This window comes from Varroa destructor, unplaced genomic scaffold (assembly GCF_002443255.2).
Source record: "Varroa destructor unplaced genomic scaffold, Vdes_3.0 BEIS01000002.1, whole genome shotgun sequence".
NCBI lineage: Eukaryota > Metazoa > Arthropoda > Arachnida > Mesostigmata > Varroidae > Varroa > Varroa destructor.
The window spans coordinates 21,605,633-21,628,969 of NW_019211455.1; the positions used below are offsets into that span (position 1 = coordinate 21,605,633).

General features: G+C 38.4%; 2 protein-coding genes and 1 long non-coding RNA gene across 14 annotated transcripts in view; 2 read left to right on the forward strand and 1 right to left on the reverse strand.

The window, feature by feature from the left end:
* LOC111245804 (terminal uridylyltransferase 4-like) overlaps positions 1 to 5,035 on the forward strand; it is a 17,123-nt gene extending 12,088 nt beyond the window's left edge. For 5 of the 6 annotated variants that reach the window (XM_022794605.2, XM_022794606.2, XM_022794603.2 and 2 more), the window contains exons 9-11: positions 789 to 976; positions 1,723 to 2,249; positions 2,451 to 5,035. In XM_022794605.2, the coding sequence (XP_022650340.1) occupies positions 789 to 976; positions 1,723 to 2,249; positions 2,451 to 2,725 (990 nt within the window). In that variant the 3' untranslated portion in view covers positions 2,726 to 5,035. Of the gene's footprint in view, positions 1 to 788; positions 977 to 1,722; positions 2,250 to 2,450 lie in introns of those variants that run through there. The other variant, XM_022794609.2, reaches the window with a different exon arrangement.
* LOC147757504 (uncharacterized) lies at positions 4,578 to 7,782 on the reverse strand. Of its 2 annotated transcripts, none has more exons than XR_015322479.1 (2): positions 7,216 to 7,782; positions 4,578 to 6,593 (listed from the first exon to the last, which is right to left on the reverse strand). It is a non-coding gene; the product is annotated as an uncharacterized LOC147757504 (long non-coding RNA). The 2 variants fall into 2 exon arrangements; XR_015322480.1 differs by lacking the exon at positions 7,216 to 7,782 and adding an exon at positions 6,992 to 7,127.
* A 158-nt stretch (positions 7,783 to 7,940) lies between these two features.
* Positions 7,941 to 22,832, forward strand: LOC111245535 (ATP-binding cassette sub-family C member 8-like). Of its 6 annotated transcripts, none has more exons than XM_086981924.1 (22): positions 7,941 to 8,747; positions 10,466 to 10,539; positions 10,940 to 11,051; positions 11,335 to 11,502; positions 11,634 to 11,723; positions 12,036 to 12,176; positions 12,601 to 12,761; positions 13,239 to 13,326; positions 13,592 to 13,726; positions 14,054 to 14,216; positions 14,359 to 14,645; positions 14,765 to 15,012; positions 15,254 to 15,707; positions 16,202 to 16,499; positions 17,577 to 17,690; positions 18,236 to 18,656; positions 18,849 to 19,097; positions 19,340 to 19,623; positions 19,886 to 20,223; positions 20,678 to 20,966; positions 21,352 to 21,548; positions 22,141 to 22,832. In XM_086981924.1, exons 1-22 carry the CDS (start codon positions 8,085 to 8,087, stop codon positions 22,306 to 22,308), a joined length of 5,142 nt encoding a protein of 1,713 aa, XP_086838050.1. In that variant the 5' UTR covers positions 7,941 to 8,084; the 3' UTR covers positions 22,309 to 22,832. The 6 variants fall into 6 exon arrangements, with proteins under 6 accessions (XP_086838050.1, XP_086838052.1, XP_086838055.1 ...); XM_086981926.1 differs by having other exon boundaries at positions 16,202 to 16,454; XM_086981929.1 differs by having other exon boundaries at positions 14,533 to 14,645.
* The last annotated feature ends 505 nt before the right edge of the window (positions 22,833 to 23,337 follow it).

Below are 23,337 nucleotides of genomic sequence, written 5' to 3' on the forward strand. Positions count from 1 at the left end.
ACTCACACATATATCGTTTGAAAACAAAAAAAAAACCTAAAACCAACCGAATTACTTACATCTGTTTGATGATGAAAATCAACCGCCTTAGAACTTGTACATACAAATGTATTTTGTGATTAGGATCAAAAAAATATTGCGTAGTAATCATACCTTGTTACCGGTTGAGTGTGGTAATCGTATAGATTTTTAATTTAATAAAGAAGCAAATTTGATTTTCATCATTATTTAGTTCCGGTGTACTAAATTTTCTATTAGTTGGCGGTCGGTGTTAGACGAACAGTCCAATTCAGTTTGATAATAAATTAGCCTGCATTGTTAAAGTAAGGCAGTGAATTTCAAATATGAAAGAAAGTATTGATTAACACCGGTTGAAAGTTATGCGGTTCATCGTGATTATGTCGTAATTATGGGCATAAATGCAATAACGAGAACAAAGTTGGAGAAAGTACTCTCTACATCACGTGTTAACTGCTTCGTTATTCTGCTGTTAAAAAGCTAGGAAATTTGAAAAGATGGAAAAGGAGTCACGAAAATTATAACTGTAGATGTTTCTTTGTATTACCCATTCAAACGCCATATGTACATTACTGTGCTTGTCTGACGACATTAATGTGATATTTTAGTTAGAAATTAACATCATAGGGTTGCGCTTTGCAATCTTTAGCTTACCCATCTCTGAACGTCTCATACAATGCGAAGTTGCTGAGTCATCGATCTCACAGGCTTCCTATTGGGGGTGCTCCGCTTCTCGTGCCTGCATTGGCCGTTTTTCTCGGGGCTTTCAGGTAAGCTCACCGGCCAGGCCACCGTCCTTGCTATCAGCATTATCATCAACAACATCCACGACGTCTGTGATGTCAGGGATTGTGAGTGACGGGCTATCAGTCGGCAGCCGAAGCGGAGACGAAGAGTACGTTCCGGACGAGAGTATGCGTCGACTGCTACATAATCTCGAGTTATCCTTCCAGGCCGTGTAAGTATTCAATATGTTATAAACATCACTTTACACTCATTTACTTTCATTGCGAATACTTCATTCGCAGATTCTACTGCTGAATTCTGTTGTTGCTGCGTGCAAACATAGCGGAAAATAGGACTCCCGTTAGCCTGCCCTACCAAAACACGGTGTACGTTTTAAACCGTGAGAATCAACGTTATGGGATCACCGGTTTGTAAAACAAATGAATGTATCTATATATGTAGGGAATAAATTTATAAGCCACTAAATATGCCTTACTGAAATTCAGATTTTTTGAGCTACAGCTTATGAATCTTCAATCGAAATACCGAGACAGACATGTTTAGGCTCAAGCAAGCAAAAGTACTTTCTATTATCCGAATGTATCGAGTGAAACGGCTAAAATGTTACTGGTGCGACTATGTTAATTGCAGTAATTATAAAAAAAAATAGTTAACCGCACACATCAGTGCCTCTCGTGGCAATTTTCAGATTTTTGTATGAGATCACAGGTTGTGGCTTTGCTCGTACTTCCAATAATCCTGAAATGAGCAGCGAGCACGCAGTAATAAGCAATTTCTGCGCCATTTAATTATTATGCTCTTGGAGGTTAGTAAGCGACAGAGAAGTTCTAGCGCGTTGTCCCGATAACACGGATACGTAATGAATGGAGTCAGTCAAATTATTTTCTGTTGTTATTTATGTCCTGCATAAATTGCTATTCTCAGCCGAAAGTAATTATTTTGTTTTCATATTTGTAGATCACAGGCACAAAAAGCAAGCTCACAAAAGGACTCAGGGTATATGCCAGGATTGTTTGGCGTTTCTAGGAGTCCGACGATAGAGTCAACTTGCCTTGGAGGCAGTCTTGGCAGTGGGCTTCTGTCTCCGTACGGTTCTCTGCCATATCACAGTGTCGACTCGAACATGGGAAACAGTTCGTATGCAATGATGCAGCGGCAAACCCCTGGATACGGAACGCATATTCAGGGAGGGGGCTCTACACAGTCGCAACATCAACAACACAGCCATGCACAGCCCCAGTCATATCAACAGCATCAGCCAAACTCCTTATACGATTTCTTCCATAATCAATCGTCGGCGATGCCACAGCAAACGGTGGGTCCAGCAACGCACTCAATCTCGTCAGTACCATCGCCGCATTCAATGTACGAGAATGTGCCGCCGCAAAATGCTTCACCATCGCATCATTATACGCAACAGCAGGAGCAAAAGCAGCCACAACTGCAGCAGCAGCAAAATCGCTATCCGACATCGCCGCCAGGAAGTAAGAGAAAAATTTTGTTTCAGAAAGGGTTCTTTGATTTATTTTTTCTTAGACTAGCTGCTTAGGTAGGTACACTCTAATTATTGAGTGAAATTGCATATTGAAACGTGCGTGTTATTATTATTATTGTCATTATTATTAGATTATCATCGAGTTGTGTCGAGTTCATACAGTCTAACTGCTAACTTTTTTACACATTAGTTGATCAACGATGGGGCGGATATTATATGGGTATGGCCGGCGATAGCGTTTGGTCCCCGCCTGTCTGCGGACCACCGACGCCGTCCACTCATCACGTGACTTCCCCGCCGCCAGGCTTCGTCAACGGAAGGGATACACCGCATTTCGAAGACGTACTCAACCAACAGCAGCAATACTTGGCCCACCTGAATCTCGACCGTCCGACTGCTGCACTTTGGCCGAGCGGTCAGAGTGCTTGGGGAACCTCTGACAGCTACTACGATGATCACTCCTAAATAACGGAACTATTGATGACAGAAAGAGTAACATCCATAGGGTGCTATACAATTATGGGGTTGCCCAAGATGCATCTTTAATCTAATTCAATTATAGGTCCACCTTGGATAGACAACTCGCAAAGAGACAGGGCATACATAAAGCTTCAGGCACTCAGCAACCGAATCATGACTAGTATTGCCCTAGATGATAGGTTATCTAAAAGTCGGGTTAGCGAATAGTAGTAAGGTAATAGTGGGGTGTGCATCTTTCGTGATTGTATATGAAAGAGCAAGGTGGAATTTATGTAGGAAAAAACTAGGGTAAACATGGGACGAAGTGGCTGCCTAAGTGAACAGGTGGCATTTGACGTGAGTGACAATGGCCCAACACACAATTTTGCCGTTGGTCGCTTTATGGAAAAGGCATGTGCTAGACACAATTGATGGTGAAATGGGACAATACGTTGATTGGGTAATGGAAACTTTTAGTCTACGTGACAGTGCCCCATTTTATGTCGTGGCCCTTTTATCAGCTTTGCAATCGTTATCGTATATTTCATTTATTTTTGATTCTCCTACTACGGCTTACTAAGTACATTTCATTCCTGACTTTACTTTGTTTTTTTTTTAAATTTTGAGTTTGTGTAACAACGATGCAAATATAACACCAGAGTGCTGCCGTATCATCAGCATGCATCAGTTAAACAAGAAATAAAAATTAAGCAAGAGATGGAGAGACAATGATTGTGCATATAAACGGGACACTAAACGGCCAGCAAATTTAAAGGAAATATACGTTTGAGAAATAGATGCGCACTTGACGAAAGAAAACCATGTATATATTTACACCAGTCAGTTCAATATAATTATTATTATACAGTATTCTCTTTAATTCGCAGCGGGTTTGGCCTCTCTATGCTGTATGAAGATTTTCTTTAATATTTGTGTATTTAGAAAAGTCATGTTATTTTTGTTCCAATGACAGTCGTGACCGTCTTTAAGTATGTTCGTGTATGATATGTATCCAAATTGCAGCATCATTATACCGGTTGCGCAGTGTAAAAAACAACACAAACTAAAAAAAATTCGAGGTCTTTAACCTCTCATTAAAAAGGTATTCCTTTGTCGATTTCAAGAGTACTCCTTGCACACTCGAAACGTTCTGACCTTTATCTCCAACCGATTGGTGGCGTTATCAAATCATTCACAACTTCACTCATTTTCAATTGAGCAAATGATTGACCTGTAAAGCTTTCATATTACTGCGGAATGACTAACCCAATCATGCAAATGCACTGCGAGGTTGCTTACAATTTGCCGTGGGAAACAATCCTAGAATTAGCTATGTTGTTTTTTCTTGATATTTTGTGAGGCGTTGTACTAAATAATCATTAACTTTCTCCCTCGGCTTTAGGTTATAGCAATAATCGCCAATGCACCCCTACTTAAATTCATTTAATGCTGCTTTAGTTGGAAACAGACCAAGTCTATTAAAAAGAGATCTGACTAAAGGCCGTTGTCGGAAAAGCTGTGATACCATCACACTATAGAGTCTTACTATAAGCAACGAAAAGTCGAACTTTCATGTTCGTTCGTTTACAGGGGCTTGATAAAGGTAGGAGGGTTTTTGAGACTCGAAATGAAAGTGTAGAAGGCTTTGTGCAGACGACATTGCTTAAACGGTCTACACAGGCTTTGAAAACAAAATCAATAATAAGGAGCACGTGACGGCTGAGAGACAGCGTTCGCGGAAAGCGAATTAATTGAGCGTTAATAAATAGCTCCAGGGGGCACAAAGAAAGGGTTTCTATGGGTGGCACTAAAATAAAATATAGAAGCAGAAAAAATGCAAAGCAAGCAACAAGTCGTGTTTATTGTTGCTGTTATCTGTACGGACGCAAACAAGTAACATACTCAGTAGAATCCTGAGCAATGGCACTGTTGTAAATCCTTTGTGCGTATAATTCTACAATGAATTATACGCAAATTATTGTCGAAATGCACGCCAAACGTAGGGACTAAATGCATAGAGCATTATTAACAGCTATATGAAAAAAAGACATTAGATAAATAGATAAATCATGTTTTCATTTAGACATACGTGTGGTAGGACGGTTGTTGATCTAAAAAAAATATTTGTAACGCCATCCTGTTTGAATAGAAGAGTGCATGATTAAAAGAACAAAGATGCTTTACTATTGAAGCAACAAGTAAATTATTGTGAAGGTAAATTAAATTTAATGCCATACTGACAATGTATGTAGAAGATGGCATTCGAATGTACAGATCTACAATAAAACTGAAAACCTGATTATTTAAGGATGTTTACATCTGATGTCCTGTTTACTGAAGGTTTTTTTCTTTTAGGGTTTCACATCACCGATATCCGTTTAGCATTAGTTCCGTTATGCAAAATCATATAGGATTAATATACAAGAACTATATTAGTCTATATTTCATAAAAAGATGTGTACGTACAGCGTAATTATCAACTTATTTTTCCGCATTTTTTCACACAGTAAGATTAAGGCAAAAATGTGAAGCTTCTTTGGTTACAAAGGCTGTCAATCGCACCTTCTGGCGCATATCATTTTTTTCAAGGCTCTCAGAAATTCTGAATCATTTTCTCCTTTATAGAGAAATGGTCTGAAACTTTTTCTACTAAACCGACCAGGCAAAATCCCCTTCTAATTAACAATTATATATTTTACATTTAATCATATATTTTATATAAACATTTTTTATTATATATTATGTAAGATTTTTACCAATCAATTTTACGAGCTGTTTTTGGTATTATTGGTCAAGGGGCTACTATTAATCTTATTGAAATGCACTCAACAGCTTTCAATGCAGCTGCATCCTATAATCCAAAAGCCATAAATAAAGCTTTGCCTGTGTTATTTACTTTTTTTACTCATTTTTAGCTTCTTTTTTCTTTCTGCCGTTATTCGCATCCCGAAGTACCTTTCTATAATGATTTTCATATTTGAATATTTGATGATGATGATTTTTTTGGCGAAGCCACCAGAATATTGGAAATATGGTGCTTGTATCAACGCCATGAGTCAACCTCATTTCAGAAAAAGAAAACTGAAAAGTGTTCTTTCTACAACAATGTTCTCAGCTACTGAATTAACAAGTTAGTTTGACCACAGATGCACATACATTTTATACACAGAGCAAATATTTTAGGACCAGTAGCAACTGACCGCATCTATCTGAAGTCCCAGGAGTAGTATTCATTTATGACAAAAGGTGTGTTCCAAATAATGGTAGGATTTAATCGAGGTACCAAAGTGCCGATAGTGACAATTGATAATACAAGAAGGAAACGTCGTACTGTAACAAGTTTTTTGCGAATGTTCAGTCGTTAGGCATTCATCTTGCCGTACATTTCTTAATACCATTTTGCGCTTATGGTATTTGCTGTATTGTAGCTTACTCATATTCTCATTTACAGGAAATAGATACTCACGGCTTTTTGCCTAGACCCATGTAAAAACTACTTCATTAATGATGTAGCCCTGCGGGCTTCAAAAGCAGAAAATTACATAAACATATGCTGGTATACGACTGGAAGTCACCGTTCAAGTTTTATTTTCACTCATTCTCTCGATTGTCCTATTGACTTTTTACTGACTCTCCCGTGGTGGAACAGCGCGTTACCAATATGGCGGGATATCTCAGCTACCAAGCTCACGAAGCATGATCGTCCACACGCTGCGAGGCCATCACATGTCGTAGAGTTTGATTTATTCAAAGGGTAGACGGACTCAGAGGGTGCTAAGCTTGAGTGAGGCCTGTTCGTTTCGTACTGGGAGCCAGCCATCTAATGGAAGGCCTAACGGTGATACCCGACGTAAAACCCGAAACGTAGAGAGGGCTTGAGATGGTAAAACGATGCAAATAAATCATGATAATTAAAAATAGTTAAATTAGATAGTGGGATTAAGGCTAAGCGACATTTTGCACTGTAGTGAGTATCAAAGCAATCGTAACTATTATATATATATATATATATATTTGTTACCTTGTCGAAAAAAGTAGATAAAATATAGATATTTTATCTTTTTTTTTTCAACAAGATAACAATTTTTTCCAACAAAAAGCATTCAGAAGCTGATTAGACACTATAAGCATTGTGGGCCATTGGCGTGCGATTGCTACGACTAAGTAAGTTAGATTTTCTTGGGCTACTCTGATTATTCCATGCAGGTAGTGCTTTTTCTTTACCAAGCGAAATGTCGAAGACGCAGAATGATTCTATCTGCTGCTGTTTACCTGAGACATCGTTTCGAAGCTCTATATTTTTCGACACTGGAATTTGCAATCTAGAATGTAATAAGTGTCACCTACACCTCAAAGGAAATTTTTAGCTGAAAAGAGCTAGATTATTACACCGCAAGCTGGCCAAGTTGCTCACTATCAATGTGGTTGTGGAAAAAAGACGCGAAGGGCTATCAGGAACGTACAGCTTTATATTTTTGTAATGCAGTCGCACTCACTGTGATATTTCGGTCAGCTCCCTTCTAAATGATTCGTGACAGCGAAATTGAGCTAAATACACTAGAACATAGGAACGTCACTAGCGGTGTTTGGCTTCTCATGATATACGCATACGATTTCTTCAAACTAGTACGGTTCAGCTTTAACGCTTAGATCGAGCGCATTCCTAACCTGAATAAACCTTAAAGCACGATACCATACTATAAAAAAAAATATTCCAACCTATTACGCTTACTGTGGACAGTAATTTTACACTTTACAGCATTTTCATCATTTCAATATTATGAAGCATGTAAAAATTCCTAAGACTTGCCTCAAATGGCAATAAATTGCGACAAGAATGTCTGTCGCTATAACGTATGGCTTAGATTTATATTTTGTGGGGAATGGTATTCTCTATGAGAAAGCTCTGTTTCCTATTTGAGTATAATGTTATAGCTCATTTTCTAACGACATTATTCGCCATCGACGTTTTGTCTAGGGGAGAGTCACTTTTCAATCTCTCAGGGGCAGCCTGCACCGAACATCTCATTTCTGTCTTTCAGTACGAAAATCTTAGTCGATTCATTCGACGTTTTTTATGCTTGCAACCATGATTGCTTAGTTGTGCTGCTCGCATATCACAACCAGGATGGCAGGGTGCAAACACGTGCAGACATTTGTTTTGCGTACGCTTTAAGAACGCGTTCACCGCTGTTTTCGGTTGAAGGTTTTCTCCGTATACTTCTCGTACACACATCATTCGTGCAAGGGCTGGCATGCATCTGTGTTTGGGTGGCTAAACCATTCTAACAACTGTAATTGCCGAGGTGGTTTATGCAGTTCGCGCCCAGCGAAAGTGGGTTGGAATTATTTTCGTGAATGTGCAATGGACTGGAATCCAAATGATAATGGGCAACCCTCTAAAATTATCAATGGGACTGATCAAACGTCCACGTCAGTGTTTTGGCCTACCGGAGAATCAAGTAGTGGTGGCAAAGCTCTATCTCAGCAGTTTCTTCTTCTATGTGCTCACAGTCATGTACGTGAGTGCGTGTCGAATCTCGCTCTATCAGGGGTTCATGTCGTGTTGTCTTTAACTGTCCTGGCATTCTGGGCCTTTGCGACAACCTTATATAAAAAAAAAGAGCACTCGGGTCGGCTATTCCCGCTACATCGGGCTCGGTGGCTGCTTACGTTGCTGCTGATCGGATTGCATCTTATCGAATTGGGTGACACGGTCTTACTCACAAGTTATAAAAGTAGCGAGCCTCATTACGGAATTCATATGATGCTCCATGCAGGAGGCGCGCTTCTTGGCTGCGCGGCCAGTCTCTTGATGTTCGCACTCTGTGAGCGAACCCATCGCTGGAGACATCTCAGCCTACTTATAATCTACTGGTTGTTTAGCTTTTCGGGCCAATTGTTCAAACTGTTGGCGTTAACTGATAAAGGAGCGAACTGGAAGCATTTGTGCGTTCAGTACACGTTGGTATCGGCCGCGCTCACCTTCATATTGCTAATGCTAGAGTTGGTCGTCTTTTTTATGCAGGTGAGTTTATCTGCAGATTTTCGCTTGATATATATGTATACGTGAAATGTATGATGCGAGTTCAGCTTCAAAATGTACGAAGTAGAAATGTATCTTACCCAACGCTGCCCTTTATCTCGTGCTGTATTACGTGTTACAACACTTTTCTTTTTATTTGGGAAAGAGTTTTTAATGTTTATAGGACTAGAGGAGAAAAGGCACAGATTTTAAGGCATGCTTTTAATAATCCGTCTAAAAGGACTGAATGGGAAAGTCTTAGTAGTATCAATGGGCGTGCTAGTCCTAGTCTCACTCATAATTTCGAATCTTCAAATGCAAGAGCCTCAATTCAATGTTCTTCCTCTCCACAATGTTCAAATAGTATTTTATTAACGTTACCATAAAATGTCTGGTAATTGCACTAACTTGAATCGCAATTTCTTGTTTCTCATTATCAGCGGCCGTGCACACTGCTTACAATTTCATTTTTTTGACATCGAATTTTCATAGTCTTTGTAGATGAACTCTTCAGCATAACTATTAGCATATTGTTTCTTCGATTTGAGGAGTCCATTAAAACGGTTCATTTAGAATATTTCATGGAACCCTACATGTTTGCAATATTCAAGATGAGTGGACTGTCAGGGCAATAATATTCACCAAAAGAAAGATAGGGTACAGCTGTCTTTTTTATTAGTTGCCAAATTGGCGCATTGCGAAGCTTTCGACACTAATGCTTGCCCACTCTTAAATTTCCTGCAAAACTTTTCCCGTTCAGTTCACTAAAGACCATAGTTTGACAGAAAATACGTTTCTAGCATTGTTAGGTAGGGCCAATGGCCATTCCACATTTACGTAAAACACACAATTCTGTGGAGAGATTTCTTCAGCCAAACAAAACGAAAATGATCAGTTGTTAATAAAGTGAGTACAGCTGATCAAGAAACCAATCGCACATAAGAATTTCTGGTTGAAGCTCGCGTGTCAAGTGAGTTCATAATGGTATCGAAAAACTACAATACTGAAATCAATTCAAATGAATCTGTTTCGTGCATTAAACAACAGTGCAGAGCTACGAGAATTTTAGAAACAAACAAAAATGTTCGTGATCGAAACTCCGATCTGTTGTTGAATCAGTCATAACTTGTTCGTTCAAGCACGGATGTCACACATGGGTCATCGGAAGACAGATTTTTTTTCTAGAAGAGTGCGAGGGCCGGTCGCGAGTAATGGACCAACATAAATGAGAATTCTATAGCAAATAAGTTGTTTTAGCAAAAAAATCTTGTACAATATAGTATGCTCCTATTTATGATCATGTCTAAAATAGGATTCTACTGTGTATGGCAACTTTTTAGTAATGAAACATTAATTCAAGGGACGACAGCTGTTTCTCAAACGGTAAATAGAAGAATAACAAAGCTTTCATATACATAGTTATTATAGCATGAAGTAAAACCTCGATCCAAGTTCTCAGATACAAAGTCGCATGCTGAATGATAAAGTGTATCGCAGCAGTTCAAATCACTATGCGTTTTAAGGGCATAGTATAGCTCTGCAATATACAATTTGGCATTTTTCAAAGGGTTCATATCAAAACAATGTTTGAATTTAAACCTATGCTAGGCCTTGCGTTCTTCCTACTTTCTGCAATTTAGAAATACTACCAATGTCAAAAATTATTGTTAACCAATATAGGGACGTGTGCAGTGAAGACCGATCTAATATTTACTTTGCAGAGACGAGAGGCTAACCGCAGCCATGCAAGGATTGAGCCTATGGATAACATCCCATGGGAGAAAATCACTTACAGGTAAAGTTACGAGCGTGAGCGAATCGCATACGATATGACTCTTTCTGCAAACGCAAATTCATTATTATTATTTATTACATTATATATTATAAAGTACGCATACATATCGGACTTTCCTCTAGGACATGTCAAAGAGTGAATGAATTACTGCTCTTGCTTATTTGCTGTCCCGAAGGTATGCAGTATGAATGAAGTGATCAGGGATATATATATATATATATATACTAAAGTCACGTGGCTTGTCTTTACAAAAAAAAATCAATTTTTAAATGTAGAGATCTGTACTATTGTTTGTATTGATGCATTTGGACGTTAGAGGTTGCGGTTTGGCACCTAAGCGGTAATTCTATTCTGCCCTATTACTACTAGTTCGTTACATTTTTATGTTCGTGATATCTAGGTATTCGCTGGCTCCGTTTTTCAGTCAAGTGACCTTCTCATGGGTACTACCACTCCTCTGTAAAGGCTTTCTTGCCCCACTGACGCAGAAAAATTTAGGCATACCAGCTCCAGTAAGTATAAAATTGGTTATTTTTCTTAATAAACTAAGGTAACAGATAGATTTAAGCCGTTTTATCTGCTACTAAATAAACGAAGTCAAACTATACAAACTTCAGTATTAAGCATTGAATAATTAGCGTCGATGAAAGATTTCAGTGCCATCAGATTCATTAAATAATATGTTTTTTTTTGCATCCAGCTAACGAACATTAGACTCGAAGTTTACACGAGCCTGTGGACTCACCAGTCCGCATATAAAGCTTAAATTATACCAGTTTGTTATGACCCTTTTAGGACCACCAAAATGTGCATCTGCACAGCCACTTCGATCGAAACTTGCAGAAAGAATTCGAGCGGCTGCGTCAAGCAAAGTTAAGCGGTGAGGTCACGTCACGAATCAGCCTATGGCGAGTATACCTGAAAACATATTGGCAGAGGTACTTCTTTGCGATTTTGCTCAAGGTACGAACTTATCCGAATCCTTTTGTAATTTTCAGTTAAAATCTAGTTCATATTTTTGGGCTGTAGATAGAGAATTTTCGTGACTGAGCGATGATCCCGACATAAACACTCTTTAGTATGTATTTTCACAGGTGTGCGGCGATATTTTGGCGTTGGTTGGACCGTTTTCAATTAAGTATATTATCAAGTTTATTGACTCTGAGCGCTACAGACTACCTGATGTAAGTTAAATGCGATCACTGTTTGAATCAAGACATCTATAATATCGAAAAAGTCCTCATTTATGATCGAAGTGAATCCTTATTCTTAGCGTTCCTCTCAGGCTATGCTATAGACTTCCGATATGGAGACTACCAGACTATTGTTTTTTCTTCTTATTGCTCTTTACACCCAGACACACAGATATTCGCAATAGTTGTGCTACTCGAATGTCCATATGATCACTTATGTACAATCAAGTACAATCAGTGTTGATTTTCCTTGTGAAAAAGGTTATTCCCTTATATAAAACCTATGTACGTCTGTTGTGTCAGCAGCACGAATTGCTGACGGTGTTTGATCTCTTCGAAAATGGCTACCTTTTGGCGGTCGCTGTTCTCTTGTCCACCCTAGCCCAGTCCACGTTTGCTAACAACTTCCAGCACATTGTTGCCATGGAGGGCGTGCACATTCAGGTCAGTCGGTAGCACATGTGGGATCTAAGCGTATGGAAGATAAAGTTCAATCAAGGGAATGGAATACAATATGCGCTAACATATTTGATTATATGTATCTTTGCATATTGTACATTGATGTATGTACATTGAGCGTAATCAAATATTGAAAAGTATTATATCAGTTAAATGCAGATGTAGTTACTACATTGACACGTACCTTAAAGTTTTGTCCTCCCTAAATAAGTGAACATAATACCATATCAGTTGAAGAGTCGTCCTGTAAGAGTAGTCATGTTAGCTCAATACTAATAAAATAAGCATTAGCTTCTGAACAACCCAGAGGAAGACCTACATGTACCATAGGTAAGCTGTCATACGAAGCTCTGTAATAAGAACTGTCCATTTAATTGGAGAGCATTTTTTTGGTTTCATCTAACCGCAGTCAGCATTGCGTACGGCTGTTTATTCAAAAACTCTGCGTCTCCGTCTACAAAGAGAGGAAGTTGGGGATACGGATTCTGGAGGCGTCATCGACCTTTCTCACGAATCTCAAGAAAGCAAATGGAATCCAGAGCAAAAAGGTCAACCATATATATCGATTGGGTAAGTGTAGTATATAAATAATTTATCAGTCTATAGATTATGCCACCTTATAACGTGTAGAACGCGGTTAGTTAGCGACGAGCAAATCGCGAGAACATGTTAGTAGAGCGGTAATAATACCACCATATTACCGATAGTAATAATGCCAAGTATTTATTTTAGTGTATATTCACTGAAAGAGATTATTTCTACGCTGTGGGCCCACTAATAATAGATCAGAAGCTAAAAAAAAAATTATAACGAATTGTTCCTTGAAACCAACCAATGATCATCAACAGAGAGCACAGTGCAGAGCTTTAGCCTTTCAATCGCAAGTTCTGTAATAGGAACCGTTTACTTTTCTGTATCAATTTTTCGATGGCATATGAGTGCCTTCATCGGTCAAAAATTAATAATTAAGTCAACCTACCAAAAAGGTGAGACAGTCAAATGATAAGAATGGTTTTACTTATATTAATTACCTACATAAATTGATAGGGCAATCGTGAATCATATGACGACGGATTGTGCCCAGGTTATGCTGATATTCACGAATGCCCACTACCTGTGGATGTTGCCCTTGAAGGTAAATGTGCAAATTATACTATTAGGAAATTTATTTGAGACACCAAGACTTGCAATATATATATATATATATATATATATATATATATATATATATAGTTTACAAATTTGGGTGTATAGAGTAACAATTAGCTTTTCAAATATTTGACGCCTATCGTCATTTTAAGATTGAATTACCATTACTAAAACAATGTTTGCACTTTATGATATTTTAAAACACTTTCTGTTTTATCTGTTCTTTAAACACCCCCTGTTTCTCATATCAGGTTGGGCTTATACTCTATTTAATCTATGATGTTCTTGGAGTTTCTGCCCTTTTTGCGTCGACTATACTGCTGGCTGTTGCTCCAGTACAATATACAATATCACGAACCATGAGCCACCTCCAGACACGCACCATGGTAGGTTTAAAGTTATGAGTACCGTGCGCTCTGGCGACACATGTCATATTATGTTGCGCTCTGTCGCAAAACTATATATATATATTGTACCTTTGTGCGGCATTTAATGTTAATGCATGTATATATATTAACGGTAAGCTTCTTGTTACAATATTCAATTGAGTCAATGCGCTCGGTTGATCAAACGCAACAGGTTCATGTTGTTGGAAAACTGTTTGACAACAAGATGTCGTTAAATTCGGTCAAATAAATAAAGTTATGATTAAAAAATAAATACATAAATAAAGATGTAAAGGAGCTTCATTTATTTTCTTTTATATTTTGAAGACAATTTCTGACGAAAGAATGAAAAAGACAACAGAGCTCATTCAGGGTCTCAAGCTTCTAAAAATTCTTGGATGGGAGCAGACCTTCGTTACGAAAATTCAAGAAATTCGCTCCCTTGAAAGGCAGCTCCTTCAGAAGGACGCATTTTGCGCTGCCATGAACAGTGAGTAGCGTTTTTTTTAATTAGAATTTTCTCTGACCCCCATAATCATACAGTAAGTCATTGCGGAATACTCATATGATTAGGTCTCCAAATGATCTAGAAGATTGTCACGATTTTCATTATTTGTTGTGATTGACTGCAGCGTTCCTGACAATGCTATCATCGGTTCTGGTTCCCCTCATATCGTTCGCTTTGTACACATGGCTGGGGGGTCACCCGTTAGAAGCCGGCGCAATATTCGCTTCTCTATCATTATTCAACCAACTTACTTTGCCGCTATTCATTGTTCCGTTTGCTATTCCCGTTTTAATCTCAGCTGCTGTATCGACGCGACGTCTTGAGGAGTTCCTTAGTCGACCGGAAATAGAGACTGCTGCACCGTGGAGTCCGGGGGAACCTAAAGCGTACCAGGAGTTAATATTGGCACAGGTAAAAACAACTATGCTTGATTGAATCGATACATTTATGTAAGACATGAACAGACTAGACAATCCTTGCTAGATAAGCCGACCTCTCATAATTACGTTCTAATGGTGTCGATTCTGTAGAATGATGACGCAGATACAGTAACGACTTACGCTGACAGCACTGGACCAACCACCCGAAATTTCGTCAGCATCACAGGTGGCACTTTGGAGTGGAGCAAGGGCTCTGAGGTACTAGGAGATCTCAATCTGAAGCTTCCTGCTAGTAAGTTCACAGTCATCGCAGGAACTTGCGGATCCGGAAAAACGACCCTGCTCAGTGCAATATTAGGCGAGCTCGAAATGGCTAGAGGCAACATTGAATGGCTAGAGTAAGTATGAAAAGAGCTTTATCATGATCTGTGCCTGCAAAATAGGTAAGAAGGTATTTTTATTATATATATATATATATATACATATAATTAATTATTAGTAGGTCATTTGATTACACCAGTTCTTGGACATATTTTTAGCAAACAAAATAATCGCTATTAAAAGAAGCATATATTTTAAAGAAAAATATGCAATACGAAATTAGAGCATTGTATCTATGCCTGTATACATAATTTACAGCAAAAGGATGACCTTCGTTGCATATGTTCCACAAAAGCCTTGGCTTATTAATACGACACTGCGAGAGAACATTACCTTTGGGGCACCGTATGACTATCGGCGCTACTGGAAGGTCATTGAGGCATGCGCACTTGAGGCGGACCTTGATGCGTTACCTGGGAAAGATCTAACCGAAATCGGCGAAAGAGGCGCAAATCTTTCTGGTGGTCAAAGACAGAGAATTGCAATTGCGCGTGCTGTCTATTCGGAGGCACGACTTGTTGTTCTCGATGATCCACTTAGTGCGTTAGACGCCCATGTTGCTCGAACGGTCTTCGAGAATGCCATTCTTAAGCTACTCGTTAAAAAGCGCAGGACCGTGGTAATGGTAACCCAGAAGAAAGATCTATTACCACACGCTGATCATCTGGTGTTGTTGCATAGGCGTAGAATATGTGCCCAAGGAATGTATGAGGTAAACAAGGAAAATGCACGCAAAGATGTTGATTTCACTTTCTACCAGCCTTTAGTAGTACTAACTGAAAGCTCGTGCATATTTTGCGTTTTTTGACCTGTTAGCTACAGTAGGTTAGGTATATCGTATGCTATCCCTGACAGCTTAGTGGATAACACGTTTTTCTGTTAATCTTGGGAACAAACGATGGCCTAGGTTCGAATACGGACGTAAATATACACCATTTGCTGGAATGTTTCACAACGATGCCCAGGACGCACAAAAAAATTTCTCAGGCACATAGCATCACGTCAGTTGGGATAATATAGGATGAGCTTAATAAAAGCTTAAAAATGCGACATATTATACGATTCGAGTCAGGTTTATCAACCCTATTACCAGAGCTAAGGTATTTCCTACTATGTTAACCAAATGCATCCAAGTGATTTATGTATGATAATGTTTTGAGCTTTTTTGTATGGCTTTTTGTTATGGACTGCTGATTATCGCTTAAGGAAATTCGTGTAAAGAAACCAGAAATGTTTGAGATGCTTGACTCTGAAGGTGATTCAGAGCCATTGCCTCCACCTGTGGCGCCTCGACGGGACTCATTGAGGGCTCGTTCACGTTCCAAGCGAAGAATGTCGTTGACGGAATCAATGGAAAGAAACCTCGACACTGTTTACCACATACCCCGGCGAATGCAGGAATATGACCAGGGCAACGTGAACGTACTCGACCATGCAAGTTGCGAAGCAAATCGTCCTGGTACCGTAGCGAAAACACAACATATGATCATCTATTCGTTAGCTTGTTTGTATTGTTTCCTATGTATGTATGCTTATATCTTATATATGCTTATATATATATATATGCGTATAATCATATTAGCGTCAAATCGACAAAATAGCTAGTTGCTGAATCATTTTTTTTGTGAATTCAACAATCTGGGTGAAATATCATGAATAAAAAGTACATAAATAAAACTTCCTCCAACGATAAATATGATTGGTTATGGGATCAAGTTAGAAAATTGAGAAGGGTAGTAAATTTGCGCGCAGTGCATTCAGCATGCTTAGTTTAACATGCCCTCGCTCGGCGATTTCTATAACGATTAGGATTGCTTTAAGGCGAAGATCATTTTTGTAACTAAATATTAGGCTTCTCCTAAAAGGGATAATAAAATATTAGCAAACAAGTAGTATATATTAGAGTAAAAACTATTCGGAAAATAACTGGAATAGTTTTTGTATCGGCAAGCAATTATATGAAGCTACGAAAAAGGAGAAAAACTGAATTCCTTTTTTTGCATGGATCTGTCGATTAGCTTCTGACTTGCTAATTTGATGTCTAGTCGGATACTGAAATGTATCGGAACAAAGAAACTTCGGAAAAAAAACCTTTGTTGTTAAGGCGACCGTGCTTAGTGAAATCTTCCTAGTGGAAGGTTAAACAGTTGAAAGCTTATGACCAAAAAAGACCATTCTAGTGTTGTCAGGGGATCTGGAAAAGGCAACATTACCTTTACGATGGCCAACGGCTGATAGAATAGTAGGCACGGACCCGGAAACGGAAATTATTTCCATAGAAAAAGCGTTGCTTTTTATGCTAGTTAAGAAAATAAGGACACTACATTTATCGATTTTCAATAAAATTGCCCTATTATATATTCGTTTCCTAGTGCTGTGTAATTTTATATATATATTAATATATATTATTAATATTAATTATTAATATATATTTTATATAATATATTTTAATGCAATAATTGCGGTAAACAAACCTGACCACATATTTATGTGTGGAGATATAGTGATCTTACTTTGCAAAATGTAGGTTTCGCCTAGTTTAGTATCTTGTACACTGTATTTTACTTTTGTTCAATTTTAGATCGACGCCCATCAGTAGCGAGTGGATGTCAGAATATGGCGCTGGACGGTTCCGTTTCTCCAAGTACAATAAGACGAGCCTGCACGAACGTTTCTGCATCGAATCATGAACAAGGTATTGTGATTGTCTGTATGGCTATTCACTATTTTTATTTTTCATCTGGTATTTTCTTTCAACATCGCCCCATAGTCCGTTGTTTTCGAGATTGTAGATACAAAACACCTGACATACAAGGGATACACCGTATTATTTTGCTTCAAAATTTATAAGCTAACAAAGATAAACAATATATAAATTATGCATATGCCATGTAGATATAAGTCACTTGTATTTACCTTTCGTATGCAGTTTAAATCAGTTACACATCTCCCATCCGGAACATCAACACTGTTCAACACTATTTGTCAACAATGTGCTTCATATTGCTTCCCGTGGTAAGCAATAAAGTTTTATTTGTATGCGTCTTCTACTGTGTAATATATTATGAATGACAGGATGATAAAGATGTATTCGCATACTGCCCTATGAAGAGCTTAGGCATTACCTCTACAACGACTTCACTTGAATGTTCACATCGAGTATCCTACATAATGTGCTTGTAACTTCAAAGAATGTTTTCATCAGTTCTGCATTGAATCTACTACAATTTCACGTTTCAGTGAAGGAGGCAACTGCGCTGTTGACAAGCAAACAGGCGCTCCTAAGTTATTCTGGCAATCAAGAATTCGGCCGTCTGACCGAAAATGAGGATCGCTGCGAAGGCTCGATCTCATTGAGCGTTTACGTCGGTTACGCGCGAGCTTGCGGCCTGTTAGCCGTAGCTTTAACTGTATTCTTTTTTGCGGATATGCAACTAACTAAAATGGCTAGTGATTTCTGGCTATCAGCGTGGTCTCATTTCAATCGCAAAAGTACCGCCGAATTGTCCAAGGATGCAATTGAACGAAAAAACTGGGAATATTTGTTTTACTACGCTGGACTCTTACTTACCAACGTCGCGTTTGCATTCGTAGCAAATCTTGTTGCTCAACTCACGACGGTCGCTGCCACAAAGCCGCTTCACGATAGGATGCTTAAAAGGTATCAAAGCAAACAAGAGTCGTATGCTCTGACCAAAGCTGAAATGATTTCAGACTTCACATAGTCCGTGATTGATTAAAAATATGAATTATTAAAGCACTGTTTTATTATTTGATCGCCCTATCAACTAATCAGACATGCCCGTGTATTGTTTTTATATCTCTTTTTTTTATGGTTCGTCTTTGATTTCAGCGTCGTTGCATGTCCACAATCATTTTTCGATCAGAACCCTGTTGGACGTGTCCTAAATCGTTTTGCTGGAGATCTGAACGTCGTGGATCGGAAGTTGCCCATAAGTTACCCTGTACTTATCCGCTTTATTCTGATTTGTCTGTCTGTGGTACTTGTTAACGTAATAGTTACCCCCGTGAGCTTTGTTTTCATCAGCATTAGCTTCGGTGTCTATTGGTACCTACAGCATTTCTTCAGAGCCAGCTCAAGGTAACTATTAGCCGATATTGTTTTATTTTTTAACTCTTTTTGCATTTATAGTTGGTTGGTAACGCCACTTTACACAACCACTAATAAAGATAACCACGTGTTAGCAGAGATGGCTTATTCTTGTACTACTATAATTGTCACTAGCCTCATAATGAGATACGTTCAAGTTTTTAATAAAATTGCTATTTCCACCTTTGTTACACGGGCTCCTATTCGTTCTTTTTTGTTTATGGCGTCATTAGAGAGCTGCAACGTTTAGAATGCATCACACGATCTCCAATCGTCTCGCACTTCAGTGAAACCTTAAATGGACTTCATACGATCCGTTTGTACGGAAGACAGGCAGGTTTCGTTCATCGACTTCATGAGCTGATCGACGCAAACAATCTCGCCGTCGTTATGCTAAACTCTGCTAACTGCTGGCTCGGAGTATCTCTTGATTACCTTGGTGCTGCCATCCTGTTTCTAGTTATTACTACGAACATAGTGGCTGCTCTCGCGGGATACATCGCCCCGGCCGATGTCGGTAAGCTTTGTGAATTTGCAGTTTTCGTCAATTCAGTAATTAAAATCAAAGAGCTTATTTCGGGCAAAGTGTGTCCGAACCTTATCAAAATGAACATTCCTATTAAAGCCTTTGCACAAACAACGTTCTGCCAGTGTCCGAACAAACTGTTGGTCTGACCGGCGTCGTTCTCCCGATGCCAGAGCTCATGCCAGCTGTGTATACCGGCGCTGCGATTTTCCCACAGTGTATACTTGTTTTCAATGTGTTTGCTGTTCTTTAGGATTAACGATGACGTATACGCTCCTAATACCACAGTATCTGAACTGGGTTGTAAAGAACATGACACTTGTGGAGATGTATATGAGTTCTGTCGAACGAATCGAAAACTACGTCAGGCTGCCCTCGGAAGCTGCATATCGAGAAGAGCAAGCCAAATCCAGTCAGCTGATCCCGTTTATTTCCATTGGTGGTCCGGGCAGTCCAAGCAGCCCTAATTATGCGAGAGCACGATGGCCACACTCTGGTGGAGTGGCATTTGAAAATATTACTCTCAAATATGACACTTCGAACCAACCTGTGCTTAATGGCGTCGACATAGTCATTAAACCTGGGGAGAAGGTAAACGTAAAAAATGTAGGGAAAGATTTTTGCGTTAATTTAATTATTATTAGCGATTGTTTTGTGATAAGAAGATTAATGATATTGCACATGGATTCTTTGGATGCGAAAGATCACCTTTGATCTAGCCATTGTTTGAATAAATAATTATCTTTGAACTAGTCTTTTTCAATGTACTAATCACATTTGTAGTAGTATCACATTTGCAATCTTTACTCAAATGTATGCGGCTAATTATTAGTTATCGTGTCCCAAAATGTCTAGGCACAAAATTATTGCAGTGAAATATTGAATTTGTTAAAAAATATCTAATTAGTAGATATTCGATTTGGTTTGTTAACCCCGTATGCGATCTGATGAAACTGCTTGACTTCGATACTTCCGCTAAAGATTATCTGCTCACTTCAGACACATCTATTGAAGAATATCATTCGATACATTTAATTAATTATAGGTGGGCATCTGCGGCCGATCAGGTTCGGGAAAGTCTTCCCTTGTGATGGGCCTTTTCCAGATGGTCCCTTTGACACAGGGTAACATCCGTATCGATGGTATAGACCTCGCTAAGGAAGATGTCCACGAAGTCAGGTCCAGACTATCTATGATACCTCAAGATCCAATACTCTTTGAGGGATCAGTCAGGTTTAACCTCGACCCTGAAGGAATTTATTCAGATGAGGAGCTATTTTCAGCTTTAGAAAAAGCTAATGTCAAAGACATTGTTATTGAAGCCGGCGGATTAGGTAAGCGTCTGCCGTTGTTTGGTATAAAATAATTTTCATGACAATATATATTTGGTTTATTCCTCTTTGAGGTGAGTATGTTACTGTAAAAAAGCAGTCAGCTGTTAATGGCTAGAATTCGTTTGGCAAAAGTTGTGTCTTAAACGACAAAGAATATCACATGGTTCCGAAATGAAAAACGTGTAGAAATCCGAAACTTGAGTGTCTTTTTATCTATGAAGATAGAAAACAGACATTGGTATACTTAAAGAAACGACAAAGGTTTAGTCAAAATTGGCTTGACCTTAGTTGAAAGGATTTATTAATCGTCAACCTCGTATCTCGTTTAACATGTTTGCACTACCAACAACCATTTATGGACATTTCATGTACTACGTTCCTGCAGATGCCGAAATTACAGAAGAGGGTTCAAATCTAAGTTCAGGGGAAAAACAGCTATTTTGCTTAGCACGGACAATTCTGCGTCCCTCGAAAGTCCTTGTGTTAGATGAAGCTACATCCTCATTAGACGTTTCGCTAGAGGATAAAATGCTGGAGATTATACAAGATGTTTGGAAAGATGCAACAGTAATCGCAATTGCGGTTAGTATGATCTCTTTGCGTTTCTCAAAATAGGTGATCTAATTAAACACTGCTAACTTCAGTGACTGATTGCTCTTCAAAAAGTCGATTGCAATTCACCTACCTTCTAAAGTTAAGCTGTGTAAATATATGTGGTGCATATTAGGCATCACACCAGACATCTGCGTTTCAAACCGTAATACGGGCAAAAAAATAATTTATATGTTCCCCTGTCCCTGATAGTAAATCTGATACTGCTTTCATACAACCTGGGGGCATCTTTTGGATCACAAATTTACAAGCTTTCTATTGAGCCAAAAGGTAATTGAATATCAGTCGTTGACTGCTGTGATGAATCAACAGGGTGTCGATGAAATCCCGAAATCTGTAAAGGTGGGCAGCAGATGCCCTTCATTAATTAGAAGAAATATAAATTACTATGACCTAACTAAACATTCCGCTTGAAGTAAAATTTAGGCTTTCTTAGCAGCCCTGTTCAGTAGCTCTTTTATGTGTTTTATAAAACCAGTGTTTTCCCTATATGCCCTTGCAGAATATCGGTGTACTCATCTGCAGCGTCATTTAGTATATACCTGTTCTATGAATTTTACAGCACCGCGTGACATCAATTGAGCGATTTGACCGTGTAATCGTTATGGAACAGGGTTCGATCGTCGAAGAAGGCGATCCTAGGATGCTGAAAGAACAGGAAGGCTCACAGTTTAGAGCACTTCTTCAATCCTACAAAGCCGCTACTGAAAAAAAAAAGGATCACTTATAATTTTTGAAGTAAACAAAAGTGAGCTTCTTACTAATACTTAATAAGATATGATGCTAAATTTTCCCTCCAGCGTTATGTTAAGCCAAGCTATAACGCATCTTAATTAATATATTTCACACTTTTGGGTTACTTAACTACGTCGTTAGTTTATTACAAATAAAAACATCCAAAGTGCTTTTAATCTAAATGATAGTTAGTCGTCTTAAGTCTAAGGCGATAAATTCTACGCATAAATTATACGAACGAGGACGAACCGATACCTTGTCGCAGCACAGACGAGCAGAATGTCATAGATAACCTTAAAAAACGACTTACTTAAACGTCAAACGGAGTTATTAGGGTGTTTACAGAAGCTCACTTTAAGACTGGGTGGTTATATTCTAAAGTAACAATAACAGAGCTCCAGGAAAGGTATTAAACTTTGGATCAGGGCAGAGCTATAGTGGCTCTTTAAAATGGCTGGAACATCCACTTGCAATATCGAATTTATGTATGTAAATAAAATTAACACTTTGCAACTAGTACTGCACTTCTTCTTTATTGAAATCCTTATTTTAGTCAAATAAATGTATTATGACAAGCATAGATATGTGGTGCTTCTAAAGGATAATTACCAATTACACAGCATAAATAACTGAACCATAACGTACTCTTCTCAAAAATTATTCTATTAAGCGTAAATATGCTCAAATTTTTATGCGTTAATATCTCATTTGTAAAACACATATATTTTTAATACAGATATATTATAACCGTTAAGCTATGTAATTATCGTTTAGTATTTTAAATTTACTTGACTGAAACAAGTCATATATAGCCTGTTTTTAATTAATTTATTATTATTGCTTAACATTTAATTAGGTTAAACTACGCTCTTAAATATTTTGTGCTCGTCACTTTGCATAAGAGATCTGGTCAATATATTTAGGGCATTAATTACTGGAGAAGCGATCATAGACGGTATAAACCTGACTCAAGGTCTTCGTTGACGAACGTAATAACAATGTAAAAATGCACCAATGTCCTATG

Bases quoted from the DNA above. Each gene is read 5' to 3' on its own strand.
- LOC111245535 (XM_086981924.1), top strand. From the start codon at position 8,085: ATGGACTGGAATCCAAATGATAATGGGCAACCCTCTAAAATTATCAAT. The intron at 10,540-10,939 runs GTAAAGTTACGA...CGTGATATCTAG, and splicing joins TGGGAGAAAATCACTTACAG to GTATTCGCTGGCTCCGTTTT. The intron at 19,624-19,885 runs GTAAGCTTTGTG...GCTGTTCTTTAG, and splicing joins CATCGCCCCGGCCGATGTCG to GATTAACGATGACGTATACG.